A 20,216-nucleotide genomic window follows, 5' to 3' on the forward strand; every position below is an offset into this window, starting at 1 on the left:
GTAGGCGATCGTATCCCTGATGAGCGCGAGGCTCTCAGCGATCTTCCTGCCTGGCACAGCACAGGTTTGGTCAGGGTGAATCACCGACTCCAGGACAGACCTGACCCGGTTGGCTATGACCTTGGCCAGGATTTTGTCGTCCACGTTCAATAGTGAAATGGGACGCCAATTCTTAATTTCTTCCCTCTCCCCCTTCCTCTTGTAAATGAGGGTGATGATGCCCTTCCTCATGGACTTACACATTTCCCGTGCCCGAAGCGCACTATCGTACACCTCCAGCAGGTTCTGGCTGACCAGGTCCCACAGAGCGGAATGCAGCTCGACCGGTAAGCCGTCGCTCCCGTGAGTCCTATTCCTCTCCAAGGACTTGAGGGCTCTGGTCAGCTCGTCCAGGGATATCGGCTGATCCAGTCACTCCCTTGTGCCGTCGTCTAAGACCTCCGTGATAGACGACAGGAACGACTCGGAGGCTGTGCTGTCTGTGGGCTTCGTGTCGTACAGTCCGGCATAGAAGGATCTGCTGATCCTCAAAATGTCGGGCCGAGACGACGTCACCGAGCCGCCGTCCTCCTTCAGCCGGCTACCAGTGCCAACTGCAGCACTTGAGTCCAGTTAACGAACAATTAAGGCCTTCATGCCACCACCACTGGAATTATTCCAGCTACAGGTTAACCCGTCTGCCATACGCAAGTGTGATTGCTAAAACACTGTGGTCAACTTGTCAATGGAAGGACACTTGAACAAGTAGGCAAGATTTCTCCATCACCAGGGGTCTTGGTTCCATGGAAGGCCTGCCGGTCGCCTTAACACTGCCTGACTGACTTGAGGTTGGACGAGGCTTCCCTGGAATGGGCATTGCGGTCTTCTTTTTGATGGGCCAGCTGGAGGATGAGATAGACACCTCAAAAAGATTCCTCTCAGGGTTTCAGATCTCAATACCTTTCATCAGAATGGATTTGTTTTTGTTTTTAGAAGCAGGAAAATATTGCTTAAGTTTTTTAAAGTTAAAATTTAAATTGATCTCAATTAAGGTCTACTGGCATGAATATAAGTTAATCAAATTTTGGTGTAATTCCTAAATTAAATGAAACTTACAATCAATTCCTACATTAGCAGACCAGACAGGGTTTGATGTCAAAATATCAGTGAGGCAAAACTTTCTTCCGTTGCTTATGTGAAAATTGTACAACAACTTCAGAAGTTCAGCTAAATGCAGCTAACCAAAATGGACTCTCAAGTCGCACCACTCTTCCATCAGTTTCATGGAAACTATATTTTGCTTCTAGAGGGTTCAATATGAAGAGGTTCAAATCTGATACAACATGCTGTTGGGAGAAAGCCTAATGAAATGATCTGAACACTTCAAAGGAGGAAGTAAAGATGTTCAACCCGCGATCAGCCTCATGTCTACAAATCAGATTTGCTTGATTTTCTTCACGCTATTTGTAGGATTAAACTTTGAATTTGTGAAACTTTACTTACTCTCATTAAGTGGGCTAACCCGAAGCTATGAGCTAACCAAACCAACAGCAGTGAGATATTTGACAGTGAAAGTGGGTGGTACTAAATTAAGAAAATATGAGAAACACTTAGACAAGATGACTTTATCAAAGTTTCTTGCGTGTCACTTTTCTAGGGAGTGGAAGAGCAAGTTGTTCAAGTCTAGGAGTTGCAACAGCGTTTTTAGCAAACTCTGATATTTCAAAGGGATTTTCAGACTTGGTTGCTACAGCACGGATCTTTGGTTTAGCAAGTTCTCCAATTCTTTCTGTGGCTAGGTAGCTCATTGCAGCATCAGATACAGGTTCATCCACTAATCTACTGGGAACGTACCCTGCGTAATCTCCTTTAGGCTCTAGAAAATAAGAAGCATTACTTTTGTTATGGCATAAATATTGGAAAATGTAAGTAAAAACAACATGGCTTAGTAGCTCTGTCAAAGTCTTGTCTTCTTTCACCTGTTCAAAATATACATTTGAGATGCTAAGCTCACTTAATGTACGTGGGTAAAAATGCTATCCCACTTCTGTAAGCACAATCCTGTGATCTAGTTTTGACATTTTCCATTTATGTAACACATTTTCACTTAGCGGCCCAATTTCCATTCTGTGATTGGGAATGATTGTCAGAATTATTTCTGGGTGCCAATCCTGGCCTTGATGGCAAGAAAAGACGAGTTCTTAATTCTGTGGCAGGGAGTGTGGGGGGTTGATGTATTTGTTGCCTGATAGTTCCAGGCTTTATTGTGATTAGACTAAATTCCAATTCCCACTCTGCCATACGGGAGCTCACAGTCTTTTGGATTGCTAGAGCAATGGCATAATCACGACTATAATGAGCTCCAGGACAGGGAGATTTGAGACAAATGCTGCCACCTCCTTTCCTATATGACCTGTGCTGTTTACTGGGATGATTGTTCTCCCTGAGATTCCAACTCTCCTTCCTTTAATTTGGATTGAATGTAATTCCATAAAAAATAAGACATTAAATACTCAGCTTATCCCTTTTGGAGCACCATCTTATTAACTGTATTTCCAAAAGCCAACTCAGCCCTTTTATTGCATGTCGCACCTTAGATAAGCATACTACACTCTTCCTTTAAACCCTTTCCAATTTTCAACCCATCTTCCTTGCTAGGGGTCACTTGCTTTGTCTATTAATGTTGTTTAAATGACCTGATTTCGGAAGATATCATTAATCCCACATTTCTGCTAGAGTAACACAAACAGGTAGCACATGTTCCATCTCAGCTTAAGGATATTACAAGCTAAACTAACTAAATTTTTCTCAGAAATACATTTTGAGCTGGCAGTGTCTTTACTTCATTTGAATGGATTTAGAAATTTGAAAGTGAGCTTTTTCCTCTTTCTAACATTTATCTGGAATGATGCATTAGACAGTTCAATTTTCTCTTTTCGGTATTACAATTAGTATTGGTATGCTGTTGCACGCTTAAACTCAGTAATGTCTTACTTGCTAATTCCACAATCCTTTCAGTTGGTGATATGGTTTTTGCTTCTTCGCTGATCTGATGATCCCAGAAAGGGTAGTCCCACAGGTAGGATTTTCGGGTAGGTGGTTCATAGTAGGTTTTATGCTTAGCGAGCTCTTCTGTTCGACTTGAGACTATGTCATACATCATTTCATCACCCATTGGGGTCTAAAATTGCAAAACAAAAAAAACTGAGCATCTGTTGCTGATAACAGTCGATCATGAATGGCTTGTATTTATATAATGGCTTTACCATACACCATAAAATGCCTGGTGCATTGGGAAGCCTGCTAGAAAGCTTGTGCCCTATGCCGTGGAGCATGGCGGAGTTGAGCTTCAAGTTAACAAACGGTTTTATCCATCCTTTCCCAATATTGAACTGCCAGTCAAGGCAGTCTGTATAGATGTAGAACACACAATCATGGAATTTTTTTATGTTTAATGATGAATCTGATAGTTTCAGTTGCAGCACTGATACAATTTTGGCTCTGGGTACTATCGGTGAAAAGACCTTCCAATATGGCAGCTTGGCATCCACCAGCTGCTGTCTTCACAACACTGCCATTGACATTGCAACGTCTGCTAGCCAGCCTGGACAACTAGTGTCAGCCCCTCTAGGGCCAGAGCTGTTTGATTTCCTTCTCTAAAGGACATCCACAATCTCCTCAGTGGAATTCCGGCAATCTGACACGTCCCTAGATCCTGTCATTGGGCAAGTTCCTCTAATTCATACAAAATTAATGTATTTATTTTGTATTAATATATTCATTCATACAATTATTTGAATTTTCAATTGATTTTGTGCTTGTAGTTAATTTGAGAGATATCAATGTGCTCTCCTCTCCATTTAGGGAAACGAAATGCAGACTGGTCGACTGCTATGCAAATTCCTATGTTCTGTTCACAAGAATGACCCTGAGCTTCCAGTTGACTGCCATTTAAACAGACTACCATGTTCCCTGGCCAACAATTCTGTCTGGGGCTTGCTACAGTGCTCCAGCAAAGTTCAGTGCAAGCTAGAAGAACAACACCTCATTTTCCACTTAGGGATCCTGCAACCTTCTTGACTCAATATCAAGTTCAATAATTTTAGGGCCTGAACACTTTCTCCCATGTCCTTACCCCAACCCACTCACACCTCAGGCCTTGTCATCACATGGGCTGCCACCACAACCAACCCATTGTCAGCTACTAACGCTCTCCATCAGCAGCTACTCATTCCCCCTGGCTGACCTTTACCAACTCCTTTGTCAGCCCAGTTGTTTTTTTTTCTGTGTCTCTGGGCTCAATCTCCACCTATTCTCAAATCCTACACCCTCCAATCACCCTTTCTCTAGCATTTATTCCAATCTTTTCCCAGCTACAAATAGTTCTGAGCAAGGGTCACTGAACCCAAAACATTTACTCTGCTTTCTCTGCTCAGATGCTGCCAGAGTTTTTGCCAGCAATTTCTGATTTTGTTGGGAGATATCAATATTTTGATGGAAATTGGATAATAATTGGAAGTGAGTGATAAGGAGTCTGAGAAAGCTGAGAGATGCTGATGAGATTATTGGAAAAAGTTCTCAATTAATTTAAGGGTCTAGTGTTTCTGCACATTTTACAGCCAAATATCAGCATACTGTGAAGGAATCAGCTAGAAAGAGTATAAAAGATGGCAGAATTTAAAGCATTCTATTTTCAAAACCACTCAATTCCCTAGCTTGATTTTATATTTGTTTAAAAGTCATTTTGCTTGAAGCAACCTTGTTCAAAGAAAGTGGTCATGCCCACAAGTTAGCATGATAAATTTTCACTAATTGTGCTCATATCAAGTTGCTCATCCCATTAATCCATCATCAATGAGCAGTAACCAACAATTAATCAAAGCCTCACTCACATTACTGTCTCACACTGATTTTAGAATAACATAAGGATCAGTCGAATTAATTATAATTCAGCACAATCCTGAAAAACAGATAGTGAGTGACCAAACTTATTCCCCAGGAGCTAAACAACAGGCTGAATCGTGAATTTGGAGCTTGAAGGCTGATTTCAGCTTTGGATGTGATGGTGTTAGGAGATGTGGCAAAAGGAACTCCTATGATTTCCTTATTTTAAAAAAACTGCAAGAACTGTGGATGGTGGAAATCAGAAACAAAATCAGAAATTGCTCGAAAAATTCAGCAGGTCTGGCACCATCTGTGGAGAGCTAATGTTTTAGGTCCAATGGCCCTTCAGAATTTTTTCATTCTACTCCTTGGGCTTTTTTCTACTCCTTCAATGGGTTTTCCTACTGATTGCATCAGAATTCAGCAAAACGCCCATCAATTGCATACAATTTCCAAAGTGCTAATGATGGTCGATTTAAAGTAGGGATGCATCACTTAATGTAAGGTGCCATCCTCTGCTTTGAACTTTCACTGTCAAACACTGGACAATCCCAGTCAAGGGGAAGAGTAGAAAGTCTGTGTCCTATGTTTCAATGTACTCTGAAGATTCTAATGTCAAAAGTTAGGACAAGGAGACAGGACCCCAAAAGCCATGTAAACATTCACAAGCCCACATACAGCAAGCAGCATTACAGCTGGCTGACAGAATCAGTGGCATAGAATAACTCAAGAGTCTGTAAGCAATACTGAAAGAGGTTCAAAGGCTTCACAATAGTAATAAATGGGGTGTATCCCTTCGCCTCTCCACCTTTTTCAAAATGACAACTCTCCTTTAACTCCATCCCATATCTAGCAATTCCTTTCTCCTTACCATACTTCCACCATGCGGTCATAATGGCACATTGCAACACCTGTTTCACACACCACATTTCTTGGATAATAAAATGTGAGGCTGGATGAACACAGCAGGCCCAGCAGCATCTCAGGAGCACAAAAGCTGACGTTTCGGGCCTAGACCCTTCTAACATTTCTTGGATCTCTTCACAACACATTGTGATGCCATTATTTTGTCATATTCTCTAGGTCTGCAAAACCACCAGCTCCTCCTAGCGCTCCTTTCTGATTTCACAGCCTCCACATTTGGTTATTCATCACAATTCATCACTGATCAACATTTCATCTGCATCTTTTTTAGGTGTCAACATAAGATATATGGACAAGTCTCAACATTCAGAGCATCATAGAATCCCTATAGCGCAGAAGCAGGCCATTCAGCCCATTAAGTCCACACTGAGCCTCCAAAGAGCATCCCTCCCAGGCCCACCCTATCCCTGTAACCCTGTACGTCTCATTTACTAATCCACCTAGCCTGCACAACCCTGGACACTATGGGTAATTTAGCAAAATCAATCCACCTCGCCTGCACATCTTTGGCAGAAACCCGTACAGACACAGAGAAAGTGTGCAAACTCCACACAGACAGTCACCTGAGGGGAGAATTGAAGCCAGGTCCTTGGCGCTGTGAGGCAGCAGCGTTAACCCCGAAGCCATAGTGTCACCCATTGTAGGATCAATATCCCAATGGGGAGGTAAGGTCCGAAAAAACTGCTTGAGAATGTCCCCATAATATTGAGTTCTGCTGCAAAACTGAGTTCTGAGGAGTAAATCGTGACAGGCTTTTGACAACTAAATTAAAATGTAACAATCTTGGCACTGTTTCAGGAAAGAAAGCATTTTCCCTAACTTTCAACACAATTGATGGCTTTGTCTTCAGCGATCTAGGCCTTATTGTTGGAATTCTTTCCTTAAACCCTGAGTGACAAAAGTGACAAGAGCAAGCAAGAATGCTGCAGAAATGAATGACCACTGTTGTAATCTGCTTTCACGTTCCACTAGGCAGGTGGCTTTAAAATCAGAACTTGAATATTTGCCATTAACTTACTGTCATCTTTTCACCACTGATTAATTCTATTAAGATTCCCATGGACTTGTATGTTCATGCTGCTGGGATAGTAAATGATGAATACTGACTGACCAACTGGTCAGTCAGACCATTGCTCTAGAATGTTTAATAAAATTATTTTCTGATTATCTCTGTATGGGTCAAGGGATGTGTCTTATCTGTACTTATCTTGGGATCTTCAAAAACCTCGATCTCTGTTACATTCAGTAGGAGTCATTTACAAATGCAAACATAAACTGTGCAGTCTCTGGAAAAATATCGCTGAAATTTAGCTTGTTAATCATGTAATTTTTTTACAAATGTTTAAGGAAAATAAAGACATGTATCAATTCAGTGCATTTTTTGACCTCATGGCATCTCATAGTGCTTTCCAGCCAATGAAGTATTTTAATGTGTTATCACGGTTGCAATGTAGCAACTATGGCAGCTAATTTATGCACAGTGAAGTGCTCACAAACAGCAGTTTAATGATGAACAAATAATCTGTTCTTGTGGTGACTGAAGGAAAACTATTGGTCAGGATCAATGTTCCCTTTAATCTTTTTCTTGTGGCGCATGATCAAATTGTTTAAGTATTCAACTTTTAATGTTTTCATGTGGTCTGCATGCACTGTAACTTGTAGGGATCAACTTGTGTGTGCCTGCATGGGATCTTTCAGGTTGCTGCATGGCTACACAACAGTGGATCCTAAAAGGAGCATTGGTCAGGAGGCGTTGTGGATATGGTCATGGCCTTCAAAACAATGACGTTCAGGCAGATTGGACTTCATCCATAAGACAAGACCTTTAGCAGTGGAGCAGTCCCTCCATGTTTCACTAGTGTCTTCATCTAAATTATACACTCAAGTTTCTGGAGCAGGATTTGAACCCACAACCCTTTTACTCAAAAGTGAGAATACTTCCATCAAACCGTGAGAACACCTAATTATTTACTGAAATACTGAGATAAATGGGACAGGGCTGTTATATAAATGATCATGAAGGTTGAAATAAATAAAACAGAGAACAAGGGAAATCAAAAAGTCACGGTTAAGACTGACAAACAAGAGATTTTACAGTTTGAATGTTGTGTGAAGACAGAAAAGCTAAAGGAAGTATGAAGTTCTTAGTTGGAATCCCTGTAAAATGATGAATGTAAGAGAGTGTACATGCCTGCAGTATTTCAATCATTCTTTACTGGCTGCTTTTAAAGCTTTAAACCAATTGAACAGCTTATGAATGTCTCAGCTGAACTGAGAAAATGCAGGAAATGTTTATTTAAAGAATGTTTCAGTCTTTATAATTGAAAAATAACAAATGAGGTATGCTCCTAAGAGGAAGTTCAGACTGCAGGTTAGGATTCTGTGGTTGATGATAGTCTTTAACCTCTTGAGATCAGATGCCGTGGTGTTCAATGCTACCAAACTTCTGCAACTGAATTGCAAATTTATAATTCCCTAGCCAGCTTCCATTACTCATCAATTTCACAATTTTAGCTAAGCAGTGTTATTTACAATTCACTGCGACATTTAACACTTTCACCCATGAAGCAGAAACTAACTCAGTTCCTGAATAATTAAAAGCCTGGGGAATCATGGCTACCAGATTATGAAATAATATAGGCATGTGAACAGATACCCATACGTTTAATTCACCCGCATAAAACCTCCTTCTCCTGATATACTTACTGGTTTGTGTCAGGAAGGTGCATTTCTCATTATCAATCTCATATTAACATTATCGACAAGAGTCTGTTAGACTTGTATGTGATGACAATTCTATTGGCCCTATCAACCAATTTCAATAATATTATTACACCCAAAATTTTTTATTGCTCCTGTAAACCCTCCAGAAATCACTGTTTTAAACTTAGGTATGTCTTTAGAATTATTTTGGTCATTCATCAATAACATTGGAAATGTGGATCAAAAATCTCTAAAGCACTAGGTTTCAGAAAGTACAATGAAAGCAAAGGAACGACTGTGTGGTGCTACAAGAAGAGGAATAAAGACATAGTATCACAAATGACTCAATGTGTAAAGGCTCTATCAGTTATGGTACTGAGATATGCTAGGCCAGAAAGATATGATGTTCAATTTCTGGTTCCTACTGATGTAGAAGATGTCAACTAAACTAAATTAAAATAAAACTGGACTCAACATGGTGAAGAGAGGAATTTGACTGGATACCTACTCCTCAGTACAGTCCAATGATTCCTGCTGTGTATGCAGCTTTTAGAAAAGGATATCCAAACAAATCCACTCAAGATAGCCAAAGATTATTCCCCGGATGTCTGCTTGTTAAACTGGGTACATTGGCCAGTGAATTCTGCCCACTTAAACAAAACATAATCCTAATCTTCAGGTAATAAATAAGGGGATTATTTGGTTTTCAGCAGGTACTGTAATAGTGCTGGCAGAGTCTACGCCATTGGCGGTTCTGTTATTACTAACTAAGCTTTCTGCTCGTTAGGAATTCAATATTCTCCCTCTTCTGCCGTGGCAACATTGAACATCAGGGACTAAACAAGTATCTCCAGTGTCTAATATATGTCAGAAGATGTCATTCTTGTATTTGAATATTCTCTACCATAAATGGGAGGGCAGGTTGCATGCTATAAACAGCCTGTCTGAAATCGCAATTGATGTATACATGGGATGGTGATCCAGGAACACATCTTAACCTAGCTTCTTCTTATACTTGCCCCAAATCAATCAAAAGGATTTTAGCAAGAGGGCAAGATATCCCAGCTCAGGCATTTAAATCTCAATAATGTTTAGGAAGTAAAAGAATATCGGTATAGTTTCATTTGACAGGTTCGAGCTCAGGACTTTTACTTCATAGGAAAATAAATTCAGTCCCAGCCATGGAAAGCCTGCCACCATTCCCTGTGTACACTTACATATAATGACTAGTCAGATGATAAACCATGAGATTTTCTCACAACTCCCCAATATGGTTCCATAATACTTTACTACCGGCATGACTGACTTTCTGTGAGAATAGCTAATTACAGGGTAATTGCCAATAGAATCATACTCAAGCAATTTCAGGGAGGTGAGGGGATAAGCAAAGCAGGTAAAGCCATACAGTTATCTTCAGGGATTTAAAGCCATCTTTAGCTTAAGCACTATTTATTTTGGGTGGGGAATAATAAAAAGTCATAATAAAACTGATTATATGGACTTGCATTCTTTCTTTTGGACTATGAAACAGACTGCTGATTCATTATTCTCCACTTCATGTTACTGCCCAAGATGCATTTCACCCTACAATTAGCGCAGAATACGTTTCAAGGTGAACTTATTCACAATCTCTTGGTAGCATTAAGCTTTATTTTCTTCCATGTTTTTCCTCCATGGTGCCCAGGACAAACCATAGCATCTGGACAGTACGGCTGCTGGGTGGTTAGCACTGTTGCCTCAGAGGCCTGGGTTTAATCCCAGCCTCAGGCAACTGTCTATGTGGTGTTTTCACATTCTCCTTATCTGTGTGGGTTTCTCTGGATGCTCCGGTTTCTTCCCACAGTCCAAGGATGTGCAGGCTATGCAGATTGGTTTTGATAAAATTGCCCATTGTAGATTAGGTGGACTAGCCATGGGAAATGCAAGGTTATAGGGCACGGGATGAGTCTGGGTGGGATGCTCTTTGGATAGTTGGTGTGGGCTTGTTGGGCTGAATGGCCTATTTCCACACCATAGGGATTTGATGATCTCTCTGATGCTTTTCTTTTAACTGCATTTGGCTTTGTTCTCAATAATTTCACATAAAGAACTGAATGGCATGGGGTCCAAATACAATGCTCTCAAGATTTAGAAGATCTATCATTCATGTCTAGAAAGTATCCAGCAAAGGTCCTTCTTAGTCCTGAACTGAAATGTCAACCTTCCTGCTCCTCTGATGCTGCCCGGCCTGCAGTGTTCCTCCAGCTTCACAGTATTGTCTCTGACTCCAGCATCTGCAATTCTAGTTATCTCCTGGCAAAGATCCTAACTTCTTTCATAAACTCAGTGATATAAGGAAGATGCTTTTTTCACACAGCCTGATGGATTAATTTAGTCACGTGAACTTATCAAACTGAACTTCAAATGAAATTAATGTACAATGTGTTTTCACAACCTGCACTAAATATCAACAATCTATGTATAAGGTTTCAAAAGCAATCTATTTTTAGCAACCATTCAAATATTGTAGTCTTGCAATAGAATGGCAATCTGTAATGGGGATTTTGCACAATCCCCTGGGAAGCCAAGAGTAGGCACGAGTAGAAACCAAGAGTAGGCAACCTTCTCCCAAGAAAGTGTAACATTTTCAGAACTCTGTTCTTTTGGAAATCTGTAAGCATTTTCATTTATAGCTTTTTGTCAAAGAGATGGGTGATGAGGTGGGTTATTCTGGGCATGGTATGCTTATATAGTGGAGAAATAGCTACAAACTTATTTAGTATAAATGAACTTTCTGCTCTTATATTTATGGCAAGCACAAAAGGATAGAAAAGATCAATGGAATTACCAATAAGACAAATCTCATGTCTCGATACAGCTAGAATGGAAGAAATTCAATCTGAATGGATTAAACATTCTTTCCATTTTAATTTGTTAATGTTCATGGCCACTACAGTCATCCTTTACATGCTGCAAGGATGAAGATTTGGCCAAGTTTTATTATATTTAGAATGTGGTTATCCTTTCCATTTCCGTCCCTCTGCAAAATTCCCACTTTTTAAGTTTGCTGATTTGCAGTGGATAGTTGTTTTCTGGTGAATCACAGTAGGAGTCCTTGTTGAAAGTTGTCACTCCTTTATTTTTAAGAGTGGGACTCTGTTGTCTCCAATTGACTCAACAGTCATTTTTGTTTTGTTCTTCTCTCAGTTTTGACAAACTTTTTTCTGGTTGTGCTCAGCTGGATTTTTTTTAACAATGTTCTCAGATTGCTCCAAATAGAAATATCTTGATAACTGATGAAAAATGCTTGGGTCTTGTCAATCTTTAAACATTACTTGCTTCCTTGTGCCAAGTTGAAAACTTGCTTAAAAGAAATGAAGATAATAAAATGTGAGGCTGGATGAACACAGCAGGCCCGGCAGCATCTCAGGAGCACAAAAGCTAACGTTTCGGGCCTAGACCCTTCATCAGAGAGGGGGATGGGGTGAGGGTTCTGAAATAAATAGGGAGAGAGGGGGAGGCGGACCGAAGATGGAGAGAAAAGAAGATAGGTGGAGAGGAGAGTATAGGTGGGGAGGTAGGGAGGGGATAGGTCAGTCCAGGGAAGACGGACAGGTCAAGGAGGTGGGATGAGGTTAGTAGGTAGGAGATGGAGGTGTGGCTTGGGGTTGGGAGGAAGGGATGGGTGAGAGGAAGAACAGGTTAGGGAGGCAGAGACAGGCTGGACTGGTTTTGGGATGCAGTGGGGGGAGGGGAAGAGCTGGGCTGGTTGTGTGGTGCAGTGGGGGGAGGGGACGAATTGGGCTGGTTTTGGGATGCGGTGGGGGAAGGGGAGATTTTGAAGCTGGTGAAGTCCACATTGATACCATTGGGATGCAGGGTTCCCAAGCGGAATATGAGTTGCTGTTCCTGCAACCTTCGGGTGGCATCAGTGTGACACTGCAGGAGGCCCATGACGGACATGTCATCTAAAGAATGGGAGGGAGAGTGGAAATGGTTTGCGACTGGGAGGTGCAGTTGTTTATTGTGAACCGAGCGAAGGTGTTCTGCAAAGCGGTCCCCAAGCCTCTGCTTGGTTTCCCCAATGTAGAGGAAGCCACACCAGGTACAATGGATACAGTATACCACATTGGCAGATGTGCAGGTGAACCACTGCTTAATACGGAAAGTCATCTTGGGGCCTGGGATAGGGGTGAGGGAAGAGGTGTGGGGGCAAGTGTAGCATTTCCTGCGGTTGCAGGGGAAGGTGCCGGGTGTGGTGGGGTTGGAGGGCAGTGTGGAGCAAACAAGGGAGTCACGGTGAGAGTGGTCTCTCCGGAAGGCAGAGAAGGGTGGGGATGTAAAAATGCCTTGGGTGGTGATTCTTTTATTGCTGCAATAATTTTTCAGAAGAAAGAAAAGCACTTGCGTTTACTCAGATCAAATGATGTTAAGTATTAACATGTTTTATTTTAAACTATTAGTCCTTATTAAGACCTTCACTGGTTTATGGAACTGTAAGATTGTGTTTCCACTTCCTTTCAAAATAATATTCAACACTGGAACTTTTATTTTAGTCCCAGTGACAATGTCCTCAATTGTACTTCCACTTATGTTGTTCATCTATTTTATGTTCTTAGTAGCTATCCCATTGGTGTTCTTAGCTCCTCATATGTCCATCTGGGACCTCACAGAAATGCTTCAAGAAGCCATCCTTAATGGACAGGCTGTCAACTCTACAAAAGAAAGAGGTTAGAGCAATATTGATATTCTGCCGATAGAGGTCACTAGAACACTTTGCACAGAATGCCTACTGAGAGTGAAATTACGCTGTGGGTTAAGCGTGCGCTAATATGGAGCACCTTGACTGGTTGGCATTGATAACACATTTGATCATTTTACTAAAGTTCCTCCTGTGAGTGACTGGATGAACATACATTAACACAAAAGTATTACTTGTTTATATAAACTTATTAAGTGCCAATTTAAGGAAATGATGCAAATTATTTTTGGCTTTCCCTCCATTAACCAGTGTTTTAACAGACACTGGGCTGAATTTTCACTCTCAAGGTGTGGAGGTTCAGTCAAGCAGTTTCTTGACTTGGCACACTGTCTGGTGCGAAATTTGAAAGGGGAAGGTGAAATGAGATTTGGGTCACTTTGTACACCAGTTGCTGAAACCAGCTGGTGGGGAAGAAGGCATAGTGAGAAATTTTGAATACAGAAGTAATTGTCTTGCTGCAAATGTACAGGTCCTTGGTGATACCACACCTAGTGTATTGTGTGCAGTTTTTGTCCCCTTCTCTGAGGAAGGATATTCTGGCTATGGGGTGAGTACAACAAAGAATTTTTTTTCACATTCATTCACAGAATATGGGCATGGTTGAGTAAGCCTGTTTTCCAGGAGCCATTTTCCAAGAGGGCAGTTAAGAATCAACTTCTTGGACTGGCATGATTGACATATGAAGAAAGACTGGATTGGTTAGGACTATATTCATTGTAATTTAGAAGAATGGGGGGAGATCTTTGAGAAACCTTTAATATTCTAGACTGGGTAGACTGGGTAAATTCAGGAAAGATATCTCCTATGAAAGGGGAGTCCAGAATCAGGCAGCTTAAGGTGAAAGGGATCGAAGGGTATGGGGATAAAGCAGGACCAGGGTACGGAGTTGGTTGATCAGCCATGATCACACTAAATGGCGGAGCAGGCTCAAAGGGCTGAGAGGACTTCTTGTGCCCCTAGTTTTAATGTTTTTGGAAAATGTTATTTGAAAGATGTAACTTTGGCTGGGGTGGGGGTTGGCAGGCCACAGGTATGGAAGGCAGTAGGGCCAGATGACCCAATGTAGATTGGACATGGCTGAGGGCTGCAGAGTGCCAGCATGGGATGGTAAAGTGCACACCTTATTGTCTGACACTTTGTCCCAATTGTTTTGGTAAAATTAGATCCTTTCAGCCTCAAAACTCACCCACCCCAATTGCCCCTCATACCCTTCATGTGCCAAACCCATAGCCCCTTATATCTCCTATGCTGACTTAGTGCCTATTTGTGACCCTCACACATCCCTATGGACCCTTACAAGCCATGTGCCAACAGTGCAAGCTCATGACACCCCCACAAACCTTTATGGCCCTTTACTCCCCCATGCCAACTTTGTACCAACTCATGAATATCAATTCAGCCTCATTGCTCCTTATAACCTCTATACTAACCTCTCAACTCAAGTCCCTACCCACCACCCTTTGCCTGTATAGCCTGCATGGCAACTCTACCAGTATCATTATGGACAGACCTCAGGTGCCATGCTGAGGATGGACTAATTTAAAATTCTCAATATCTATTGTTGAGTTTACGATATTATGAAAATAAATACCATTCATGGAAGGCTCTTTGATAACAGTTAAATTCCCGTCAAAACTCAATCTCTCATAAAAGCAAATACATTTACTGTATTTATAATCCTACATCAAAGACAGCATATCCTTCAATAAATTCTTTGAGCTGCCCACCAAACTGCAAATGTACGACCCCCCACAGACAATATGATAGACTGTGGAAAACAGACTCATACCAATAATGCTATAATTATAGCACTTAGGGCTACTTCAATAGACAGCTGGTGACAATGTTAGCATCTTTTTTCAATTCACAGACACATACAGGCATTTTATTTTCTCAATTTTTAAAAGACAGGGGTATGAAATAACTTGCCAGCTTGATAGTTCAACACACTATAGCTGTCTTTCATTAACTTTACATCTCCTCTATGAAATCATGGAATATGCACTGTGGGTTGAGAACATTCCAAGTGTTGTGCATTGAGCTTAAAAACACAGCTGGTCCATAGTGACCGCATGAGCTTCATCACCAACAGCTTTTCTCCAGCCAGAAAATTGGAATTTGCCAGAAACAGGGCCTGGTCTTCCAAATATAGGTTCCATCCACCAGTTCTAATTGTCTGCAGGTTCTCCATGATTCTGCATATCTTGCCGTTCCTGTTTATAGACCAAAGCAGGAGACACTAACATCTTAAAGGACATTAAGTTTCAATGTCATTCTTTGATCCTGGCTCAATCCAAATCGTGTCCCAGACACTCCAATGTGCAGATTTCATATTCACTGATATGCAATGTTTTTGTCATCCTCCACGTATTATATCATCTATCATGTTCTGCAGATCTTGTTCCATAAATCGTGCCATGAAATTTTTTTGTGCTTTCCTCCAAGCACTCCATACATGAGATAGGCCACAGTTTGCCATTCAGATTGTTAAACAGTATGTATTGAGCTTCTTTGTGATTGTCTCTTTGCTTACACACTTTTTTTTAAACTTTGTCCTAATGAATCTATTCTGCATACAGCAAAGATAAGAATCCTGCTAATGCATTAAAGAAAAGCCAATGTTTAAATTCCTATGTGCTGGATAATTTCACTTCTGTCACAAATTTGAGATCTGGCAAGTGTGTAATCATTATTCATTCAACAAGATTTCTCAACCTTGACAACTGGATGCAATGCTAAACTTGCAAGAGCTGGTTGAGGGACTCTAGGTAGACTCCTTAATTGAAATATTCTAGATCCAACAGTGAATTCTGGTGAATCATTCATGTGATGGACAACTAATGCTTTTTCTTGACATTAGGCTTTTGTTTTCTAAGTACATGTGCTCAAAAAATCATCAGTTGCATATTATCAGTGATAATTTCCATCCCCACCCTTGTCTGCTTTCCGGAGAGACCACTCTCTCTGTGACTCCTGTGTTCGCTCCACACTGCCCTCCAACCCCACCACACCCGGCACCTTCCCCTGCAACCGCAGGAAATGCTACACTTGCCCCCACACCTCTTCCCTCACCCCTATCCCAGGCTCCAAGATGACTTTCCGTATTAAGCAGAGGTTCACCTGCACATCTGCCAATGTGGTATACTGTATCCATTGTACCCAGTGTGGCCTCCTCTACATTGGGGAAACCAAGCGGAGGCTTGGGGACCGCTTTGCAGAACACCTTCGCTCGGTTCGCAATAAACAACTGCACCTCCCAGTCACGAACCATTTCCACTCCCCCTCTCATTCTTTAGATGACATGTCCATCATGGGCCTCCTGCAGTGCCACAATGATGCCACCCGAAGGTTGCAGGAACAGCAACCCATATTCCGCTTGGGAACCCTGCAGCCCAATGGTATCAATGTGGACTTCACCAGCTTCAAAATCTCCCCTTCCCCCACCGCATCCCAAAACCAGCCCAGTTCATCCCCTCCCCCAACTGCACCACACAACCAGCCCAGCTCTTCCCCTCCCCCCACTGCATCCCAAAACCAGTCCAACCTGTCTCTGCCTCCCTAACCTGTTCTTCCTCTCACCCATCCCTTCCTCCCACCCCAAGCCGCACCTCCATCTCCTACCTACTAACCTCATCCCACCTCCTTGACCTGTCCATCTTCCCTGGACTGACCTATCCCCTCCCTACCTCCCCACCTATACTCTCCTCTCCACCTACCTTCTTTTCTCTCCATCTTCGGTCCGCGTCCCCCTCTCTCCCTATTTATTCCAGAACCCTCACCCCACCCCCCTCTCTGATGAAGGGTCTAGGCCCGAAACGTCAGCTTTTGTGCTCCTGAGATGCTGCTGGGCCTGCTGTGTTCATCCAGCCTCACATTTTATTATCTTAGTTGCATATTATCAGCCTTGAACGTGAAGGACTCCAAAGTATATCAGCAAGAGTTCATAGCTTATACATGTTTGCAAATGGTAGATTAATGGATCACTTTTTGTGAAGCTCAAGGAATATACAGAAAGGATGGATTGCAGAAGTTTATTCTCAGCACCCACATTCAGAAAAAATAAAGTATAAAGTGTAGACAAGTATTACAGCAATTAGATAGTGCACTGGTGAGACCACATACCTGTAATGCTGTGTACAGTTTGGCCACTGTACCTGAGTAATGATTTATTTGCCTTGGAGGAAGTGCAAAGGTTCACTAAACTGATTCCTGGGATGAGGGGATTGTCCTACAGTGGGAAATTGTGTAGACCAGGCCCATTCTTGCTGGAATTTAGCAGACTACTAAGTGACCTAATTGAAACATATCAAAATTCTTAAAGTCATTGATGGTAAGGTAGATGATGAGAAGCTGTTTCCCTCTGGCTGGAGAAACTAAAACTAAAACTAAGTCATATTTTCAGAATGAGGGATTGGTCATTTACAGCTTTAAATAAGAGAAATTCTTTCCCTCAAAGTACAGTGGGTCTTTAGAATTACTGACTCTAGAGTGCTCTAAGTGCTCACTTAGTATTTCAAAGACAAATTGATACATTTTTAAATACTAGTGAGATTAAGGAATTGTTGATTGCATATTAATTGCTTTTAATTGTAGGCAATAGGTAGGGCATTAACTGGGGATTCATGCCTCCTCTAAGTAGGTACAGATTCAAACTGTGGCAGTTGAGTTTATAGGTGGATGTTTCTAATGTGCAACCTTGTAAACAGAGAACCATAAAAGAATGTAAAGTCTGACTTCAGTTCTATCCATTGTTGCCTGACTGTCTGGGACATACCAATTATGGAGAAAGTGCAAGATGGTGGAGTTGAGGTAAAAAGTTTGGAATGATCCTACTGAATGATGGAGCAGGCTTTTTAAGGATCAAATGGTATATCACTGTTCCTACTTCTTTTGTTCTTATGGTGTCCACAATTTGACAAGATGAGAGAATGATTATCAATCTATTCGACCTAAACAGTGATTCTGATTAGGAATGCAATTTTCACGTGAAGAGGTGTGCTTTGAATAAGAAATTAAAAATGTGAAGGTAGAATTTCCTGAATCTCCTGCAATATTTATGCTAATCCAAAGAAATAAACTAAATAGCTGGATGTCTGGCAACTTTTTATTAATATTGTGTTAAGATTGTGAAGAATCATCCCTACATGTACCAACCTCTTTGGAACATCCTGCTGGTGCAGTACACATCAGGTGTCAAAATCGAAGCTTACTACAAGTGGTGACCTTGAGATTTTTTTTATTCCTGAGTATTTTTGGACTTCACATTGGATTCAGGCTCTGTGCTGATGGTACAATTGTAATGCAAATGCAGCATGAAACTAAATTGTAAACTGTGGCTCCTAAATTTTCTTCAAGGCGGTTATAATAACTACAAGCAGGGTTTTTAAAAGTGGTTTTTAGATTCAAAGCACTTTCTGCATCATGACCAATGTTTCATCTATTTGCCTACAAATTCTGATGAATGATCACACATTCAGAAATTGATACCCATCTGTAAAACAATTCACCTGAGTTTCAATGCACAATAATGACTTGGCTGCAATTGAATGGTAAAATCCACTTCCTGTTTTCTTTCTAAGAATGTTTTTTTTCAAAATTATCAAAAATTCACACCCAATTGGAATTACAATTAGATGATTTGTCATATGAATACCCTTTCGCATTTTCAATCTTTTGGAAGCTCACATTGTGTGTTGGGGAAGTCTTGTTGGCTCAATTGGTAGCACACTGAGTCAAAAACATTGGACTCAAATCTCACCCTAGAATTTAAGGGCCAAGGAATATAATGTAGCCATATAGTTTGCGTATTGTGTGGTGAAAAGAAAGTTGGGGCCTGTAAAATCACTAACCCATAGTTTTGGACTACAATGCACTTATAAACGATCATGTACTACATGGTCAACTCCTGAAGACACTGACATACCACTGAAGGTGGCAGTGCAGCTAGACAAAGGAGCAAAAAAGACGTATGGCATGCTTGCCTTCATTGGAAGGGGCATTGAGTATAAGGATAAACACATTATGGTGCAACTTTATAAAACTTTAGTTAGGCCACGCTTGGATTTTTTTTTTCCTTTATCCATTCATGGGATGAGGGTGTCACTGGCTAGGCAGCATTTATCGCCCATCCCTAATTGCCCAGAGGGAAGTTAAGAGTCAGCAACATTGCTGTGGGTCTGGAGTCACATGTAGGCCAGGCCAGATAAGGATGATGGTTTCCTTCCCTAAAGGACAGTAGTGGACCTGGTGGGTTTTTCCTGACAATTGACCATGCATTCATGGTCATCATTAGATTCTTAATTCCAGGTATTTATTGAATTCAAATTCCACCATCTGCCATGGTGGGATTTGAACTTGGATCCCCAGTATGTTATCTAGGTCTCTGGATTAACAGTCCAGTGATAATATCACTAGGCTATCGCCCAGAATAATATGTACAGTTCTTGTCATCACACTACCAGAGGATATGGATACTTTGAAAGGATACCGAAAAGGTTTACCAGGATGTTGCTTGGTATGGGGGATTTTAACTATGATGAAAGGTTGGATAGGCTAGGTTTGTTTTCACTGGAACACAGGAGGTTGAGCGGCGACCTAAAAGAAGTTTATAAAACTGTGAATGGCTTGGATAGAGTGGCAAGTATGAGGCTCTTTCCCATGAAAGAGGGGTCAATTACTAGGAGACACAGGTTCAAGGTGAAAGTGGGGGGGGCGGGGGGGAATGTTTAAAATAGATGTGTGAGGCAAGTTCTTTACACAAAGGATGGTGAGTGCCTGGAACATGTTGCCAGAGGAGGTGGTGGAAGCAGACACCATAGCAGCATTGAAGAAGCACTTGGACAAATACGTGACTAGGAAGGGACTAGAAGGATACAGATCATGTAAGTGAAGACAGTTTTAGAGTGGAAGGACAAAATGTGTCAGCACAGGCTTGGGGGGGGCTGCACTGTACTTTGTTCTTTGTACAATAAAGCCCTCTAATTAT

At 41.4% G+C, this 20,216-nt stretch overlaps 1 protein-coding gene across 2 annotated transcripts in view; it reads right to left on the minus strand.

Moving 5' to 3' along the window:
• Positions 1-450: 450 nt before the first annotated feature.
• Positions 451-20,216, minus strand: part of spmap2 (sperm microtubule associated protein 2) — a 53,777-nt gene continuing 34,011 nt past the window's right edge. For both annotated transcript variants that reach the window (XM_048559522.2, XM_048559521.2), the window contains 2 exons: positions 2,974-3,160; positions 451-1,855 (listed from right to left, as the gene is read on the minus strand). In XM_048559522.2, the coding sequence (XP_048415479.1) occupies positions 1,608-1,855; positions 2,974-3,160 (435 nt within the window). In that variant the 3' untranslated portion in view covers positions 451-1,607. The remainder of the gene's footprint in view (positions 1,856-2,973; positions 3,161-20,216) is intronic.

This window comes from Stegostoma tigrinum, chromosome 30 (assembly GCF_030684315.1).
Source record: "Stegostoma tigrinum isolate sSteTig4 chromosome 30, sSteTig4.hap1, whole genome shotgun sequence".
In the NCBI taxonomy this organism is placed as follows: Eukaryota; Metazoa; Chordata; class Chondrichthyes; order Orectolobiformes; family Stegostomatidae; genus Stegostoma; species Stegostoma tigrinum.